The sequence below is a fragment of the Micrasema longulum genome, unplaced genomic scaffold (assembly GCF_059751315.1).
Source record: "Micrasema longulum isolate JH-2025_06_02 unplaced genomic scaffold, ASM5975131v1 h1tg000387l, whole genome shotgun sequence".
In the NCBI taxonomy this organism is placed as follows: Eukaryota; Metazoa; Arthropoda; class Insecta; order Trichoptera; family Brachycentridae; genus Micrasema; species Micrasema longulum.
In genome coordinates, this window is record NW_028277588.1 from 222,694 (window position 1) to 243,220 (window position 20,527).

The 20,527-nt window shown below is 33.1% G+C and overlaps 1 protein-coding gene across 5 annotated transcripts in view; it reads left to right on the plus strand.

The window, feature by feature from the left end:
- Positions 1-20,527, plus strand: part of LOC148281986 (protein MTSS 1-like) — a 258,306-nt gene that overhangs the window by 154,865 nt on the left and 82,914 nt on the right. For all 5 annotated transcript variants that reach the window (XM_088225798.1, XM_088225800.1, XM_088225801.1 and 2 more), the window contains exon 2: positions 18,469-18,530. In XM_088225798.1, the coding sequence (XP_088081924.1) occupies positions 18,469-18,530 (62 nt within the window). The remainder of the gene's footprint in view (positions 1-18,468; positions 18,531-20,527) is intronic.

The window sequence follows — 20,527 nt, forward strand, 5'->3', positions numbered from 1 at the left end:
GTGGTCTCTTTCCCTAGATAAAATACAATCTTTAATATTCAGCAGTGATTTCGATTTTGAACAATATTTTAAAGCCCTAGTTTCGGGTTTGTCGGTTTTTTTAATCTATTTAAAACCCGGGTTTTCCCGGTTTAAAAGCTTCTAATAGTTTATTACTAACATTGAAGTCCGAGAACGGACGCAGCGGCCTCCTATAACGAGCGTCTTGAGGATGCGGCGGTGGACCTGGCTTGGACACGTGCTGCGCACGCCTCAGGAGAACCTAAACCCAAGTTGCCTCTTCTTAAACCTGCGGGCTCACGCCGTCCTGGACGGCCGTCAATAACGATCTTTAGACTTTATTCGGCGGAATTAAGGGGCGCCGGATTGACGTGGGAAGAGGCAAAAATGCTGACTGGCGATAGGGTCTCCTGGAGACATCTGGTGTCACTGGTGATGTTCACATGCTCCACTTAGGAGCGGATTTGGAAAAGAAGAAGAAAGTTTATTAGAATAATTTAATGGAAACTGCTATTTTTAATTTTTTTTTTAATAAATAATTGCACAATTAATTGTCTTTAAATTATAGTCCTGCTGAATTGTAAGCATACAACTCGTCAGCAGGGTCTTATAATTTTGCTTTGATTTTTCATACGTAACCTAAATTAATCATAATTATATTTGAAAAACATTACATATTAAACCATATCTTACTAAATGATTAAAAACTATCATTATTACAAAAAAAAATCCATTAGCCATAATTTGAGCATTTGTCTCACTCCTGTATTTAGCTCACTATTTTAAATATTATTTGGTAACATGTTAAATATTTTAGGTATACTGTATTGCAGTGTCCTTTTGCCATATTTGTTACAATATCTGGGTACAGCTAGACTTTAGCTTCAATTATAAAAGCTCTAATTACAATAATAAATAAACGTGAATAGTTTTATTACACTTTTATTTATAAATTTTACCAGTGACCTAGTTTCATTGTGACCGACATCGTCACGTCTGACACGTCGTGACCCACCAGTCTGACGATGCCAGTCACGACGAAACATAGTGGAATACAATTTTATGGGTATTTTTATTGTTTTTGATAATTCTATGTACAAAGTGCACTTCAAGTAATTCTATGATTTTATTTCATTAAAAGACAAAAACAGTAAACCTTAGAGTAAAACCCTAATAGAGTCGCCTATATAGAAAAAAAAATCTACGATTATTGATCACGAAGTTAGTTGCAGATTACAGCGATAGAACGGACCGTAGGTACTTGGGTTGAAAATTGAAAGCGCTTACCGAAATCGTCTATTACATTACACCAGTGGCGACTGAAGGGGTTAAAAATAGGGGGGTCATTTTTTTTTACTAAATAGGTACATGTCAATTTCACAATAAGTTTAACGGTACATTTAACTTTTAAAACACAAACAAAATTACTAAAAACTTATAGAATTTTACGAGTCAATATGAATTTAGTGCATACGAAACAGTACCCTAACAAACACTAGGTAATTGGACACATGCAAGAAGAAATATATTATAAAAATAAATTATTTACAAAGCTCATTTTAATCTTGCTAAAGGGAACGAGAAAATATAAACTTATGTTAATCCTTTCCATTAAGAATTCGTTCTTTTTAAGTATAGGTATGTAAAATACATGGGAACTCATTAATCATCGTATCTCTTCCGGCCATGACCAATGCCAAGATGATATTATTATTATTATCAATCTTATTCTTATCTTTCTTGTTTCATATTGTTATCTCTCCGGGACAATGCCCGCGTTCGAATATTTTTTGAGCGAAATGTTCAAGTACGCACGGGACGTTTTATCTCCTTCTTTCTCATAAGAAAATCTAGAGATAAAACATTGGGACAGTTACAGAAATGACCCGCGCATTCGACATAACATGAATATTTGACGGCGCACGTGCTTGATAGTATTATATATAACATCTATAAAAACATTAATAGGTCCTTATATATTTGAGTGAATGATATAAAAAATAAATATTATCAAACCTAATTGCATTTTATTATATACTTTCTTTATAATTTGATTGTATTAATTTTTCACGCCCATAAGGCTTTTACATACATAGAAGTTATATAAAACATGAGTATAAACAACATAAAATTTTAAAAATACAATATAAAGCAATAAAAGATAGAACAGTGTTTAAAAGTAAAGTTGGTATAAAAAAAGATGAGTACCTATATAAACAACATAAATTTTAAAAAATACAATATAAATAAGTAAAATATAGAACTGTGTTTAGAAGTTTAGTTGTTAAAAAAAATATATTAATAATAAAATAAAAAATAAAAATAAGCTAAAGAAATGCAGTTAAAGGTTTAAAGCAGCTAGGTACATAATGTTATAAAATACAATAACAACAGAATAATTAGTTCTATTTGATATTTGAAATTTACAAGACTCACGTTAAAGACGTCGATGTTAGCATATTGGTTCGCAAGTACATGCATCCGCATTACTGGTGAATTTGCGCTTTAATTGGTCGATGATGGACCATTCTTCATAATGTATTTTAAGTATATTAGTTTAATTGGTGGCAAATTATGGGGGGTCATTGATCCAATGGACATAAGGGAAAGCCGCCACTGCATTACACGTTTTTTGTTTAACTAATACCAAACCAAAAATTTGGAACGCTTTTTTTGTATGCAATAAAGCTCAAGGACTTGTTGTTTTGTGACGTTTGAGGTTTTTAAAAAGAGGTCTTCATTTGTATTTAAACAGTTTAAGTAGTAGTTAGTGAAAAATAATGTGAATTCTATTCAAATAGTGCGTATCGTGCATTGATATATTATATACAGAGATGATACTCCATACAAATCCGAGCTAAAAAGTCGTCCTTAAAGGAAACGGATTGGCCAACGGGGAATGCAAGTGTCATCACGTCATATCACACCGATGGCAAGCAAAACATGTAGTACAGTAAAAAGCAAGGACTGTTTATATCGGTCTGAGTTTTATTCAGTATGTTGCTCCCTTCCGCAAACGAGTCACATTTGTTTATCAATTGAAAAATATACTTGTGAACGAAAGAGTAGGGTACATGGCGAAATCATTAGGGCATTAGTACTGCTAACATATTAATAAAACGTTTTTTCAACATTCAAATAGCCATTTCAAACAAATATTGATTAATATTATATGAAAACATTAATTACCGGTGAAAGGTTATACCATTGTTTTTTCTTTCTTTTCCAGAACGATTTGTGTAGTGTCATAGCTTTTTTTATTTTTTTAATGTATTTTATTTAGTTCTATGATAAACATAATCTAATAAATATTTACAACATAACATTTACATCTATACATATTCTAACATTATATATCACTATTGTACACTTACTAACCTAATTTATAATATTCAAACTGTTAAATATTTACACTTATATTGACCTATGTATATTAATATATAACCTAGTATTTTCTTCATATATAATACTCTTTAAATTTAATTTTAAACATATTTAATTTATTTTTTATTTTTTATGCTTTCTGGCATTTCCTCAAATAATGTCCTTCTACATAAGGCAGTTCTGGGACATTGATTTTGATTTCTTTTCTAGTCTTTTATTTTTAGAGCCTCTTGTTGTATAGTTTCTATGAAATAACTCATTATTTTTTTGTTTGTTTTGAAAATATCTCGGAACTATTCCTTTTATAATTTTGTTAATTTCATTAGCAATATTGAATTTGATTCTTTGATCAATTATCATAATATCTAGAAGTTCAATCATTTCCTTAACTATGGGGCGTCTCCCACATTTAATATTACCCTCGTCGCTTTGTTTTGTATTATTTGCAGTCTTTTTAGATCTCCCTCATTACTTAAATATAAAATACTGGATCAATAATCAATGTGGGAAACAGTAATACTTTTAAATATCAGCAGAGAGGTTTTAAGGTCTAGTTTATTCCTTATCCTTCCTAAAAGGGATTCTTTGCGATTTTCTTACTCGTACAGTCTGCATTTTTTGTAAAAGATAATTTAGAGTCAATCCAAACTCCTAGATATTTTATGTTTTCAACATTCTACATGATGGTATTTTAGTAATTGCGAAGAGACACGAAAGTTCAAATGAACGTAGTTATGCAGAAAGCAGCCAGTCCAAAATTTCGGAAAAAATAAATATCGATGTTATCAGGTGCAGTAAGGTCGATTCTATGTTCTGCTAAAAACAGCCAGACCGCTTTAATATAAAAAAAACTGTATTAATCACCTCCGGAAAAAGGTGTCGATCACAAAAACGGCATTTCTCAATTTGCAGAAAACACCCACAAAACTAGAAAAATCTTATGGTACTTTCAAAATCTTTTAAACTGGTCAAATACACACTAAGATTCTTGTTTGTAATATATAAAAAAAACTTATGTATTCATTGTTTATCGTTTGTTAAAGTTAAAAACATTCAAACTATTGTGTAGATTTTATAATTCACTCTTTTCACAAAATGGCTATTATCTCAGTTTTACTTTTCTATGGCTGGCTGCTTTCTGTATAACTACGTTCAAATGTAGCCGAGGAATGCTCGCAACAGACTAAAGCCCGTTCGATCGAACATATGCCAATTGGCCGCAGGTTGAGGGACCATATTTCGATCGCTTATGTTTACTCTAGTTATAGGTATACCTCAATGGTAGCATGGGGCATGGCCCGCATGTCATTATACCGCGTAGAGTGTAGAATATTTGTAAACACGAAGTGCGGATATTTGATACAGCGTGATGTAATTGCTATATTAAAACCTTGACTCGTGGTTTCATTTACACCTCACTCCAACACACATCTGTCTCTAATAATTATTACGGACGCTTGCGCCAACTGTGTTATGCTATGCGTACGGGGCATGATTCTCGAATCACTCTGCATTTCGTCGTCTGAGAAATGTTAGTTATTACGTCGTAGTAATATATTGTAACTGTGAAAACACGCGGAGACGGTCGGTGTGCTCTCGGTGTGTTTATGATTATCACAAATAATATCTGTTAAGTACTGAATTCACATTTTTTACACTTCCAACTTCCATAAGATTGTAAATATTCCGATCCTGTCTACATCTTTCCTAAATTCTTGTTGTTCTACCGTCCTGTGAGCAAGTCACATTGTGAAAAGTTTTACTCTAATAAATCCTTTTCTTTTATACCTGCATCTGCACACTTCTGACAAAGTACAATTAGTGTTACATAAACAGCCTAAAATATACATCTCACCAACATCTACACGATACCGGTGTCTGTACAATAGTAAAAGTGATGTGCTTCACAAAAGAAACGAACTGAAGAATTTAATAGTGAGTACAATTTATATACAGTCCACCAATTCCTTATGTTATCAGTGTACAAATCCTTAAAGGTATTGAGCTGACTGAACAATATCTTTGACTGGATAGTATTAGTTTTGTAGCGGCACAAAGTTTCTGAAGAAAATAAATATTTTGGTTCTAATCTGTTTGGTCTGACGTGCGTCAAGGAGCGCTGTTTTTTAAGAATAGTATCCCTTTGTCCGTTTTCACACCACGGTAAAAATTCACCCATCCCGAAAAATTAACATAGGGTGAATTGACATTTATTCTATTATAATATTTTTAATGGTTTCATTCATTTAATGGCAGGTAATCGCGCTAACCAGTACACCATCAGGCCGAATAATCTCCACTCCTTAATGTATGAGGCGAGCTCCTTAACATCCTCAGGTTTAACCAGTGGTCCCCCCAAGGATGACGCGTCTTTTATGATGTAAAGCATCACATTAATATATAATGTGTGCAGGTGTTTTCTCTTCCGCACTGCAGAACCTACATCTAGAAATTTCGGAGAGGTTCATTCTAACAAGGTGTTTGTTTAATCTGCAGTGCCCTGGGCGGGCTCTAGTGATAACCCTCACTTGATTTCAGCGGAGCTTTATTAGGTCAAAAGTAAACCATTGCGGGTACCCCTTTATCAGTTTCTTCGCGTGGTGCTGACTAGGTAGTTTTTGCCAGAGCATTATGCTCTGCTTCCCGGGGTGATATTCTAAACGCTCTCGCGGCCGTAGAAAACACTTATCTCGTGTATTTACGTTGTCTACGGCCGCAAGAGCGGTTAAGAAGAGCACCCATGACCTAGGCTCGTTACGAGGAGCAAATTTGGGCAACCCACAGAAGGGGTCGGGTGCATACGGCTAACTGGTGAATTTAATTAAAAAGTATGTTATAAAATCTATATGCCTCGTCATTAGGATTTTATAACGTAAGTGGTTAGTAGAACGTTCCTATATTGATTTATTATGTATGTATAGAAAACTTATATTTATTTATTTATTTATTTATTCACACTCTTTATCAAAATACAATTCCATATTCACTTTGCCCAGCTAACAAGGGTACATACCCCGTTCCAAGCTAGGCATTTACATTTTAATATATTATAATATTTAACAAATTAATATAGAGTACAGACAAACAAAATATAAACTTATTCGGATACACATTTTGATTCATATACATACAGACATACACATATATACACACATGTATATATAAATATACACATATATACACATGTACATACACACACACGTACATACACCCATGCGCATACCCATACATACATTCATAAAAACATAGACAATTTATTTATGCGAAACTTCATGGTTGTCATCTATAAATATATTTTTTTTAAATTATTCCTTATTTTTTATATTTTATTTTTGACATCCAGTAAGGTTCTCCAATCCGTGGCATGCATCAACTTTTCTGACTCCCTACGACCAATGTCATGAAAGAGCGAGGTCAACACCTTCCGTAACTTGACAACACTCCCGTCTTTCCACGATTCTGGCAAAAGGTTATGGACCTTTTTGCCTACGTTATAGTGTTGTCTCGATGCCAGAACAGTGTTGACCCCTTCACTTAGTATCAGATCCCTATTAGAGTATCTTGTATAATGGTTGTGGTTGACGCTTGGGTAAATGTCTCTCTTTATGTGTGTAACCACTACCGTTCTCAATATATACTGTTGAATAATATTCAGTACTCTGAATTCTTTGAAGAGCAAGTCACTTGGATAGCGAAATGTTTTTTTTAAGATGACTCGGATTAAAGATTTCTGTGCAATTGCTACAGGTTCAAGGGCGGTTTTTGTGCAAGCTCCCCAACCAATTAGACCGTAAGTCAACACAGAATTAATAACAATACAACTTATAATATGTATTTATTAGATTAAGGAATATATTAACCATCGAAAAATTAAAATCAATGTACTTTGCATTCGCCCAATCCATATTACAGTACAGAATACTCAAATGGGGTGGTGCTTTTAAAACGAATATTTTACCGGTTGAAAAAATACAAAAATTAATTATAAAAGTTATTTTGAAAAATCCGTCTACTTTTCCCACTGTTCAATTATTTAAAAAAAAAAGTTTTAGTTATAAAATTGCTATATAAAAAGAATTGTTTGATTCAAATACATAAAGATAAAATAAATAGTAGTATTTCTAGGTCACAAAACGTAAGTACGCGACCTGACCTACAGGTGGTAATATCTTAATTCCTAAATTAAAAACAACTACTGCACAACATCATTATACTTAGAGAGGAATATTTTTCTTTAATGAAATGAACAAAGATAATAAAAAGTACAGTCAGGAATACAATATATTTAAGAAAGTAGTGAAAAATAACATCTATAATTCTTCTTTATGTAACACTGATTGAAAACATCGTTTATATCTTTTTTGTAATTTATTTATGTTATCCCAAAAACATTATTTATTAAAATAAAATAAACTATTGTAAGACATCACTCCCCATTATGTACCCAAGAATCGTTTATTTCTTTTACGTAATGGGAAAAGTTAATGTAAATATATGTATTTGATTAATGTAAAAATTGTATTTAGTTGTAATATTGTATTTTTATTTGTTATAAAAAATTTAAAAAATATTTATGTAAAACATTTTTTCTCTCCTTGAATACATTTTTGTTTTTTATTTATTTTATTTTATTAGGGAAATCAACAGTTCTACATACATATTTTTAGTAAACAAACAGATATAGTGTATAAACTCAGAACTAATAACAGATTTCCACATAGTATACAAAGTTAGTAAAGAAAATATATATTACATATCAAATAAATACATACAATTTATACATATAAAAATGTTATTTTCAAGTACTCAATAATCAAAGATTTACATTAATTTATTTTTATTTAAGATTTTTTTTAGGTTTACCTTATCTTTTATTTCTTTCTTATTTTATTTACATTTTTTGGAGCTTAATTTCAATAGGTACCTTTACTTTTAATTTTCTTATTATTTTTGTTTTTTTCTGTAGATATAAATTGAAATTTTCGATTTACTTTGTTTTGATTACATTTATGAGCACACACTATTTATATATGTGTTTATTTTTTTTTCTTATATGTAAAATATATTCAAGTAAATTGCTATTCTTTTAATTTAATTGTATTATTTTACTCTATTTTCTTACTTAATTTTTTTTTTTATTTCTTTTAACTATTTTTATCTGTTAATTATTTTATTTTATTTTATATGTATACAGTATTATGTCTGTTCTCTTTTTATTTGATTATTAATTAAAACTAATGTCTGAGCACCCGATGACAAACTATTATTGAATAGTTTATCGGGACAAAATGTATTTTAATACTTTGTTTTCTTTATAATGTATTAATGTTGTAATTATGTGTATATTTTATTGAATAAAGACTATGAAAAAAAAAACTTTCCCATTATATTTTACTGGTCCTTTCGTCGAAACCACGATCTTCTTAAATTTAATAATTATTAATGATTTATGTTATTTTTGTTTGCCATGTTTAAGTTTTTAGTGTCGTTTTATTTTCGTGGCAGTCGGCAGTAAAATCATAAACTCTGGTGTTTATAGCCGGTAATTGTAGGATTTAATACTTAGTGTGTTCGCCCCTTCTATCTTGCGCTTCGCATGTTTTATGGTCTAATCCCGTATTATACAGACCAGAAAACTGGTCAGCATTTGACTCGTGAATCGATTGTGTTACATGACACAACTCGACTGAATGAAAACCTTCAGCCCTACGGGAAATGGGATACAATAAATGTTTTCTTGGGCGAGGTAAAATTTGGAGCATTCGATTGTACAGTTTCCTGAAAATGTACGAAAGAATTAATAAAAAAATATTTCAATAAAAATAAACTACTTTGAACGACGTCACTGGTTTATATGAATCTACCAATGATTAGAGTCATGGAAGATTTCCGGTTTGCATGCCAATGGGCAGAATTGATCGACAATAAGCGGAAGAGAATCTATGACGTCACGCGCGGAGTTATTTCAGAAAAAAAAAAACTTTAAAAAATTAAAGCGCTCATAATACGATACTTAAATATTTTTTAAAAAAAATGGCTTAGTTTAATAGTCTGTTCACGCCAGCTGGTTCAGGGTTCTCGCTTCGACGGTCTCGCCAATCTCGGGTGACATGCGAACGAGGAAAAAGACACACAGTTTCTTCAAAATATTATTTATTTTTTTAATTCCGCAATGTCACATAAATCACAATTGAAAACCGTCTGAAAAAGTTGAGCGGGCACATAGTCACTAAACACACAAATCAGCTCAAATAAAACCACAGGGCAATCACACCCTCACATTCGTAATTCGTAACACTCGAGAATGCGTACAAGCCTCGCCTGTTACTTAGGACCTTCCGTCATCGTCTCTAGAGGCTCACTAGTCAATGTCACAGAAATAACAATTATTGCAACTGTTCTAAAAGATAACTGCAGTATCTTTAAATGATTACGTAGGTAAACACATTTACCTAATACACGTAACACAAGAGGATGCGTACACTCCTCGCCTGCTACGGTCTGACTTTCCGTCAGCAACTCTACAAGCGCACTTGCAGACTCCAAGAAGAAGACTAAAGCTTGTTTCTGTCTCAAAAGCTTTTCAAAACCTATTTCAATTGCATGCTACAAAAAATAATACTGATATTTTAGTGCCAAACAAAATATTTCTAGGACCTTTTCAAACAATTACAAGATTTCTCTTCCTCAATAAATTAAATTATATGTGACATCCTAGGACAAAAACAATAAATTAAACTAGGATCTTAATACTAAAGTATGGGACAAATGTCCGGTTCTTTGAAATATTATATGAAAATTCAAGGGTACAAAGTATACACAGTAAAATAAATATCTCAACTTTGGTAGACAACATTTAAAAGGGCATAAAACAATAATTCACGAAATACGACACTTTTGAAAAAATAAACATGTTGCAAAGCAGAACAATAACATCTGAAATTGCTAGTCGGTATTCAAAATTAACCAATAAAGCGTTCTTTGTAAAACATTATTTCAACCCGCCAAATCTGTGATTTAAATGCGTTCTTTACAAAATGTATTATTTAATAAACGAAACATTGATCAATTTAGTTTTGGCCCCAACATAGTCTATTAACAAATAAAAAAAACCACTGAACTTTATCATGTGTCATGTAACACATCATCATCATTACTACTACTACCATCACGCCATTTCCCCATAGGGGTAGGCAGAGAGAATGGACTGCCACACCCGTATATCCTGTCATATATTTCTTGCTTCTTCCACATTCATACATCCTGTCATACATGCCCTTCGGTTCTGCCTGCTTTTTACATGACCTGACTTGAGATTTTGATTTATCTGATCGTGCCACGTCTTCCTTGGTCTGCACTACGACGATCTTTCCCCACTCGATTTCCTTTTTCAGAATTTTTACCTCTGGTTCAATTGAACGTAGTTACGCAGAAAGCAAACAGCCATAGAAAAATGAAACTGAGATAATAGCACCTCTGTGAAAAGAGTGAATAGTCAAATTTACACATCAGTTGGAATGTTTTTGACTTTGATAAATGATAAAAAATGAATACATTAATTTTTATATACAACAAACAAGAATTTAATTTTATTTATTTATTTAATGCACAAAATATACAATTTTATCATAGAGCACAATAATATTTTTTTATGTCCTGACTTGTTTGAAAATTCCGTGTTAAGTCGGGACTCTTCTATATATAAAACAAAAACACTTATTGACATATTAAACAATATACAAAATAATAATAAAAAATATAAATAATAAAAATTTACACATGTCGAAGAATGGAATGCAGAAAAGTTATATAATAATGCATTTTTTTCTTTTTTTTAGTAAAAGAAATATTTTCGTTCTTATAATTTACGCAAATATTTAATTTTGAGGGCCATTTTCAACGAGTTGTAAATAACTCACTATTAGAAAATGGGAATCAAGTTGGGGTAGAGTGGGATTTGAACCACGGACCATTGATCCGTGGTCCGAGACATTAGCCACGGGACCACAACCCGACTTTATGGCAATATGTTATTAATAATTTATAGTAAGTTTATAATTCATTTCGGTAATTAATTGTTATTAAAAATAAATACAAAATAATACAATAAAGTAATAATAGTAACACATCTACATATATGGTAGAGGTAGAATATGTAATTATTTAAAGTACCGTAAGATTTGAGAAATGCCGTTTTTGTGATCGACCCTATTTTTAGAAGGTGGTTATTACAGTTTTTTGTATGAAAGCGGCCTGGCTGTTTTTAGCAGAACATCAAATGTTGGTAAACGTCAAATGAAGTAAAAAACTCTTTTAAAAAGGGAAAAAACTTATACGGTTTGGTCAATACAACCAAATTAAATGTTTTGGGCAATGCTTAAAGTCGTAATCATTTTCCGAATGAAAGTCATCATAAATATTTTAAGGTCGAAATGTTTGTAGAAATTTAAATTTATTTCAACAGAGAGGGAAAACACCTCTGAGAAGGGAATGTGGAAGTCTAGGCATTTACAGGGCTTATGACCTGTCATTGGCTGGTTTAAGTGGCCACTTTACACACTGTGTAACACTCACCATTCTGCCCATGTTTCAACATCCACATTTGTCAACTCTTCCATCTGTTGACTTTTGTGAAGTTGAGGAAATGTGGAAATGTTGAAACATGGGCAGAATGGTGAATGTTACACAGTGTGTAAAGTGGCCACTTAAACCAGCCAATGGCAGGTTGTAAGCCCTGTAAATACCTAGACTTCATATTCCCTTCTCAGAGGTGTTTTCCCTCTCTGTTGAAATAAATTTAAATTTGAATAACTCTCTAGGGAGGAAATCCAGCCAGTCTGCAAGCATTTGGACATACTCAAACATTGTTGTTTGTAGATAGGCTGGATTGATCTGAACCCCCGTTTTTGTACTGGCCCTGAGTCTCATATAACACGGTTTCACGTAACACGGCATTTTATAGAAAACTACCTACCGTGTTGTAGGAGAGTTACCTGTGCAATGCAGTACCCTATGCACCAACAGGTTCTGATTAGGGCTCGATGACGACGACGATGATGATTTTTTATCAACCTACTGTAAATCTTTTATCACTGCATTGACTCGTTGCAGATGTTTTGATAATTAGTTTAAATTAGGGCAAGGTACAGTACGAGAATGCAGGCAGTATGTACCATTAGGTGGTGCATTAGACGGTGTGAGAAGACTGTCTTGACACGCGAGGGTAGAATCTAGAATCTGTGCTGTAGGAGGCCAACGTGAATTAGAGCTGATAGGCTAAGCATCCGTGTCTCGATGCCGGCATCGCCATAGCCAAGATCATTGATCCATATAATTAACGGTCATGCGAACGCTATTACCCCTAATCTGTTTGGTTCAGTTTGACGGTGGAGAAATCTGGTTGCAAGATCAAAGGACATGTTTTTTTTTGCATGTTTAAGCCTTTGTTCCTCAAACACAGATTTAGTAGAGTTTTTGAACTTTTTCTTTTTGACTTATATTGAAATATATATATATATATATTGAAAACGATTACATATTTTTTTTTGCTAACTCTTTTTAAACAGCGTGTTCTTTAAACCCTGTCATATCCGAAACTACGATGATCAGTATGTTTTTTAAAAATAAACTGTTTAAAAAAACAAATGGTTGCTTACTTCTGTAGGGGAGAAGTGAGGGGAGCGCGGCCACATATCAGACTCCTCCCTCTCCCCTCCTCATTACTCCTCTGCAGAAGTAAGCAACCATTTGCTTTTTTGATATTTTATTTTTTAAATTTTATTCGTTCTAAAAAAATGTCCCAATATGTCTTTTTGCTCATACTGATCATCGTGGTTTCTGATGTGACAGAGTTTAATGAACAACCTGTATATATAAAAAAAAATAGAGGTATAAATTTGTACCACCATGGCATCGAAATGGCTCCATGATACCTATCGGGCCTTTGTATCAGGGAAAATACATGTCGAAGAAAATCTACTCTTAGATCAGCATTTGATTTAGGCAGAGGAAAACTTGTGGAAATCCGGCGCTCTCCAAACACTAGATTCGGAGATCGTGCTTTTGCCGTTGCCGGCCCCTCTGCCTGGAACCGATTGCCTTCAAACTTACGAATCATCGACAGTCCCAGTCAGTTCAGATCCCAACTAAAATCTCACTTCTTTAGTTTATCATACCCTCAATAAAATTTTAAATCAGAAAATATAATATGTCACTTTAGCTTAGTTAGAATGTAAGTTTAGGTGTACATTTGTAAAGCGCCCTTGAGGTGATTTTTCACAAATATGAGGCTATATAAATGAGCCAAATATATACAAAATAGCAAAAGAAATCTTGCATTATTTATTTATCTTTGCCTCGTCAAATGAATGAAGTCGCGTATTAATAAATTATACAAATAATTTACAAATATTTGTTAGTGAACAAACCACTTCAGTCGTTTTGTGTCTACTGGTTTTGAGATGACATGTAACAGATGACCAAATTTTCCATTTACATGCGCCATAATAGTATAATATAATTATTGTTTTTAAATCCACTTACACCGATCAAATAACGTGAGGTAAAATTTTTTGTCGGCCTGGTAGTTTAGTGGTCAGCGCATTCGCCTACCACGCGAGAGGTCTCGGGTTCGATTACCGACATAGTTGATATGAAATATTGATTTAAAAAGGCGTTTTTACATTAGAATATTACATAGTCTCCGAAATCGCACCTGAAGCGTAAGACTGATCATCTTACCTTCATGTAACAAAAATGATCAAGATACGCTGCGATTGGTGTACTAATGCGGTGCCCTATTCACCATAAGGTGCGGAAAGGGAATGATGATGATGATGATTAAAAAACGGTAAAAGTCAGTAATTTTTTAAATAAACTTTTTGACAAAATATATGATTTGATGAAATTGGCACAGTTAAATTAGTAAGTTACCAAACAAATAACTTATGTCCGGCCATATTTAAGGTTATCAACTTTTTACACTACGCCCGTCAATTAACACATTCATTGAAATAGTTGGCTACCTACATTTGTGTGATAATTAAAAAAAAATGTAAATTAGATTTATAAATCATTATTGTGATGTCTTGATTCCCACGATATGTATAATTATTAAGTTTGCATCTGATCCTCACACATAGGGAAATAATAGATAATGTGTGTGTAGCGTATACCGTATAATACCCACACACACACGATACACACACTTGATTGCGGGTTTATATCGTATGAAGGTAACTCAGGTAACTGTTATGTTAATATTAGTGAATTAAACAATACAATCATCTATTAATGGAGCATTTTTTTATAGGTTGCATTTGATTGAATAGAGTTTCCATTCATTCCGCATTAACAAAGCTGTGTTAAATGTAGTTTATTAAATTTATGCCAACATTATTTATTTACAATATTCGAGTACAGTTTTATAGTCACTGATTATTTTATTTTATGTATTACATTATTTGTAAAATTCACACAGTGGTACATTAAATAAATACGATACAATTATGTTATGCATTTATTTAGATAGTTTTACTTTTTTACCGATTCACTTATGCATGTTGTCATAGAATTAAGAATAGTCCAGAAACTGCACACGCGCATCAAACTAAAGGCGACTAATGTACTCATAAATTAGAATTTTACGTTTTAGCCATTAGTTCCATTGTAGACGTCGCTCAGTACGCAACTCCCGATTTGAATTCAACTATGCCGTGTTGTGTTGTTTTAAAGTGTAGAAATACTGCTGGGATCAAAAAGAAACAGGATGGGATTGCATTTCATGTGTAAGTAGCAAATTTGCAAATCATATAACTTTAAATTCAATTATTGTGCCATCTGTCAGATTGTCAAAGAAAACAAAATGGACGTTTTGTTAGTGTTGCCAGGGAAGTCAATTTTTTAACGCTACTTAGCACATCTAATGAGAGAACTAATGAAAATTGAACCTCCCGGTTTAAACAACGCCGTAGTGGACATTTGACCGACATTATCTTTAAAACATAATAGCATCAAATGATTTTACATTACATCCGCTTTAACAAAATAGCCACTTTATAAAATATAAAATTTGTTTAATTTTTTAAGATCAAAGTTCAATTACTCTTATTAAATGACCCTTTACTTATCTACTCTGTTGTGTCAATTAATTTTTCCGCGAGTACAATATTTTTTTTAATAAATTTACAAAATGGGTTTTTAAAATATAATAATCTCACATTTGTGTTATGATAATATTGTTCGCGATATGGTAACATTACGCGGCGACTTTATTCATGCGCGTGGCGAAAGTGGGGCAAAGTGGGGGCGATCGACGGTTTTTTGGATACAGTCCAGTGTATTCAAATGTGATTCTACGTTCCTTCTGTATATTATAATTCTATGCTTGTTATCTACAAAAATATATATATTTTTGATGTTTTTAATTTATACTCTTTTTGAAAGCGCTCTAGCTGCCGATATGAGTGTTTATTTTAACCTTTCCCTTACTGTCCTAAAAATACCCGCGCGTTACGGTGCTGTGTAGTCACTACACATTAAAAAAATAAGAGATTTAAAAAGGGAAAAATAGAATATTTATAGGGAATGGCTTTAATTAACCATAATTTAATTCAAAGATGATAATATTTCAAATCTAACTGCTAAAATATGAAAAAAATCACAGTGTGTCGCTAACGACTCGGGCGAAACGTGCACCCGCGCCAACTTCTCGAGAGCTACTAAGTAGCTAGTACTGGACTACGTGACTGGACGTATTGGACCTGTAACGCCAGGTGTTATTGGTATACTGTGAGAATACTTTTGATGATATTTGTAATTTATCCCCGATTTCCAATAAAATACTTTTTTTGTGCCTAATAAGTACTTATTTAATAACAAATTATTTCAGTCGATACGTAAATGTGTAATGGAGGAATACTGAAAATCTAAACCCAATATTTATTATATTTATAAAGATATTGTAGTTATTAGACGCAATGTGTACTAGCTACACATCACCGGGGAGGGAGGGGTAACGAAACCCATCGCCATCCCGCGAAACGATGCCAATGACCGATCATCCCTTATCTATTTCGACAACTCGTTAAACATCTTTAGTTCTTTATGGTACATATTGTTCTGAATTACCTTGATTCTTGGTTTTGGGAGTCTAAAACATTCACATTCCCTCGTAGTAGGATGGCGATAATAATATACACTCATGCGTAGTACGTACACAATTAAATAACATAACAGTATCCCTTAATTAAAAAATTCTACCAATGAATAACAAAGTTTATATTTTGAAATGCATAAAAAAATATCGAAGTGAAATATAATATCAACTAACTAAAGGAAATAAAATAAATAATGATTTATTGGTTTCACCAACTTGACCAAGAATAATGAAATTATGTTTTGGTGTTGCGTATTTAGGTGAAAAAATTCTCAGTCAGATGAATCTCGCTCTTATCAATGTGTCGGCTCTTTAACTTTAAAAAATCAACAAATGAACGAATTTAAGAAACATGGATGTTAGAACACAGGCCGAATGGTGAACGTTACACAGAGTGTAATGTGGCCATTTTAGCCAGCCAATAAAAAAAATCTCAGTTGTGATGTGAATCTTAACAACTCCTTAGGGCGTTAAATGTAGTCCTTGTCTACAAAAAAATTGATAGACTTGAAACTGTAGATATAAAGCTGTTTAGAAAATGGAAATGTAGGTATTCACAGAGCTAATTTGTCAGCAGCTGATGAATACTTTACGCATTGTGTAAAATCCACCACCTAAATATCTAATATTTATATTGAAATTCGTCTACGAAGATTTGGACATACCCAAAATATTATTAATAAATCGATCATTTGAACCGACCGATTAACGACCCACGACAATATTTATTTAGCTTTAATCAGTTACATTATACTGGACTAGTGATGTAGTGATCCGTAACTGTTGTTCTTGACCTTTTGCTAAAATACCCGATACATTTCTTTGTTCGGTCCGCAAAGCGGAGCGGTCCGTGTGAAACTTCGTCAAACCGTGAGAATTGCCGGATCAGCAAACAATTCACAATACTATCGTTTGTCAATCTTTGGAAGAGAGATTGTCATGTTTATAAGTGATCAGAATAAACAACAATGTTTTAAGTATATTGTGAGAGGAAAAACATTTTCGAGAAGGGATTGTTGATCAAGGTAACTGGTAAAAAACGATGTATGAAAATTGATTATTTTTTGGGCGTTTTGGGCGGACCACATACCTTTGAACCGTGAGTCCGAGACACTAGCCACGGGACCTCAACCCGATTCTATACCAGCCAATGACAGGTCATAAACCCTGTTTATATCTTGACTTCCATATTCCCTTCTCAAATATGTTTTTTTTCTTCTCTGTTGCAATAAATTTCAATTGGAATAAATATACCGATATAACATGTTATTTCCCCCATCAGAAGAAAAAGTGTAATACAGGTGTTCTTTAAACCCTGTCATATCCGAAACCACGATGATCAGTATAGGCAAGAAGACATATTAGCATATTTAAAAAAATATTTAGAACAAAAATTTATTTTTTAAATAAAATATTTAAAAAAAACAAATGGTTTCCTACTTCTGCAGGGAAGAAGCGAAGGGGCGCGGCTGTGCGGTTCAGACTCCCCCCTCCTCGTTTCACCCCTGCAGAAGTAAGCAATCATTGGTTGTTTTTCTATATTTTATTTTTTGAGATTTTAGTCGTTCTAAAAAAATATTTTAATGTGCCAATATGTCTTCTTGCTCATACTGATCATCGTGGTTTCGGATGTGACAGGGTTTAAAGAAAACCCTGTATAATTATAATTTATTAATTGAGTGAAGGTAGATCCCGTGTTAGATGTCTGGCAAGGTCGACGTGAAAAATATTACTTTGAGAAGTTTTTTTTTTTTGCACTGCAATATTTTACTATCCCTGGAAGTAGGACTTAAAACGTAAAACCGATCATCGTACTTTTACAATAGATGATTAAGATGCACTGGACTGGGTGCACCAATGCAATACCATCAGGTTTATGTGCACCACCATATATTCTTGTTTTCTTATTTGTATTTCTTATTTTTCAGAATGGTACACCCATATGGGAGGATTTCATTGCCAAGGCCTCAAAACTGCACACTGTCTTAAAGTAAGTTACAACAATAATAATATACATTGTTTAATCTACCGACCGGTTTCAAAACCGCACACTGTCTTAAAGTAAGTTACAACAATAATAATATACATTGTTTAATCTACCGACCGGTTTCAAAACCGCACACTGTCTTAAAGTAAGTTACAACTATACTAATATACATTGTTTAATCTACCGACCGGTTTCAAAACTGCACACTGTCTTAAAGTAAGTTACAACAATAATAATGTACATTGTTTAATCTACCGACCGGTTTCAAAACTGCACACTGTCTTAAAGTAAGTTACAACAATAATAATGTACATTGTTTAATCTACCGACCGGTTTCAAAACCGCACACTGTCTTAAAGTAAGTTACAACAATAATAATGTACATTGTTTAATCTACCGACCGGTTTCAAAACTGCACACTGTCTTAAAGTAAGTTACAACAATAATAATATACATTGTTTAATCTACCGACCGGTTTCAAAACCGCACACTGTCTTAAAGTAAGTTACAACAATAATAATATACATTGTTTAATCTACCGACCGGTTTCAAAACCGCACACTGTCTTAAAGTAAGTTACAACTATACTAATATACATTGTTTAATCTACCGACCGGTTTCAAAACTGCACACTGTCTTAAAGTAAGTTACAACAATAATAATGTACATTGTTTAATCTACCGACCGGTTTCAAAACTGAACACTGTCTTAAAGTAAGTTACAACAATAATAATGTACATTGTTTAATCTACCGACCGGTTTCAAAACCGCACACTGTCTTAAAGTAAGTTACAACAATAATAATGTACATTGTTTAATCTACCGACCGGTTTCAAAACTGCACACTGTCTTAAAGTAAGTTACAACAATAATAATGTACATTGTTTAATCTACCGACCGGTTTCAAAGCTTTTTTATCAAGGTAATTATGTAATGAATTCTATCCTATTTCATTTTAACGGTGATTACTAAATATTACGTCGAAACATATTGAGCTGATATGTCAAGTCTCAATCGAATATATTTTTTTTAACTTTAAATGCTCTTCTTAATGCTTGGCAATCGCGATGGGAATCTTCCCCTTCAGGGAGGGTTTTACCTTTCTTTTTTTCCCTTCAATCCGTCAGCGCTTAGAATCTTCTTGGGTTATCCCCGATCACTGGACTACGCAGTTTTTATCAGGTCATGTAAGTTTAATCAAAAATTATTTGTTTTTAATATTGTTGACTCCCCTTCGTGCTGTTGCGGATATCCTAACCAATCTTCTGAACACATCCTGTGGTCTTGTCCCTTTCCCCTTCTCTATGATTACCGAATGGAGCTTCTCGCTACTATCCGTGGCCCTGTTATAGGTCCTGTCGGATATACAGATCTGGCGGCTTCCAAAAAGAATTTCGAGGCTTTTAAAAAGTTTTGTAATCATTTCGGCGAATTGATCATGTCCAATCAATTTAATCCCAGTTAGTGAAGAAGTCACTTCCCTCATTTCTCAATCCAATGAAGTTCATATTATGTACTTCTGGATTACCTTCTTTCAGAACAAATATGCTAAGGCTACTAGCTTTCAGAGAGCTCCTTCGGGCGGCTTATCTCGTTTGACAATGAGCAAATTTTCCGTGTATGTGGGCATCGCCAAGGAGATTTATGTCCTCAGATGCGGTGTGCGGTATGTGGTGGGCAAGCTGATATGTCAAGTCTTTTTGTCACGATTATTAGTTAATTATACGTCGATCGAGAAGCTTGTGTAGTTTTGAAACCGGTCGGTAGAAAAAAAAATAAGTGATTAAAAACAAAGTTAACAAATTACAACAGGGATGGAGAATACCTTAAATAAGGGAATATGGATGTCAAGACATTTACAGGGCTTATGACCTGTCATTGGCTGGTTTAAGTGGCCACTTTACACACTGTGTAACATTCACCATTTTGCCTATGTTTGAACATCCATATTTCTTCAATTTTATCACTAAGTTAGTGCTTCAAACATAAATTTCATAGAA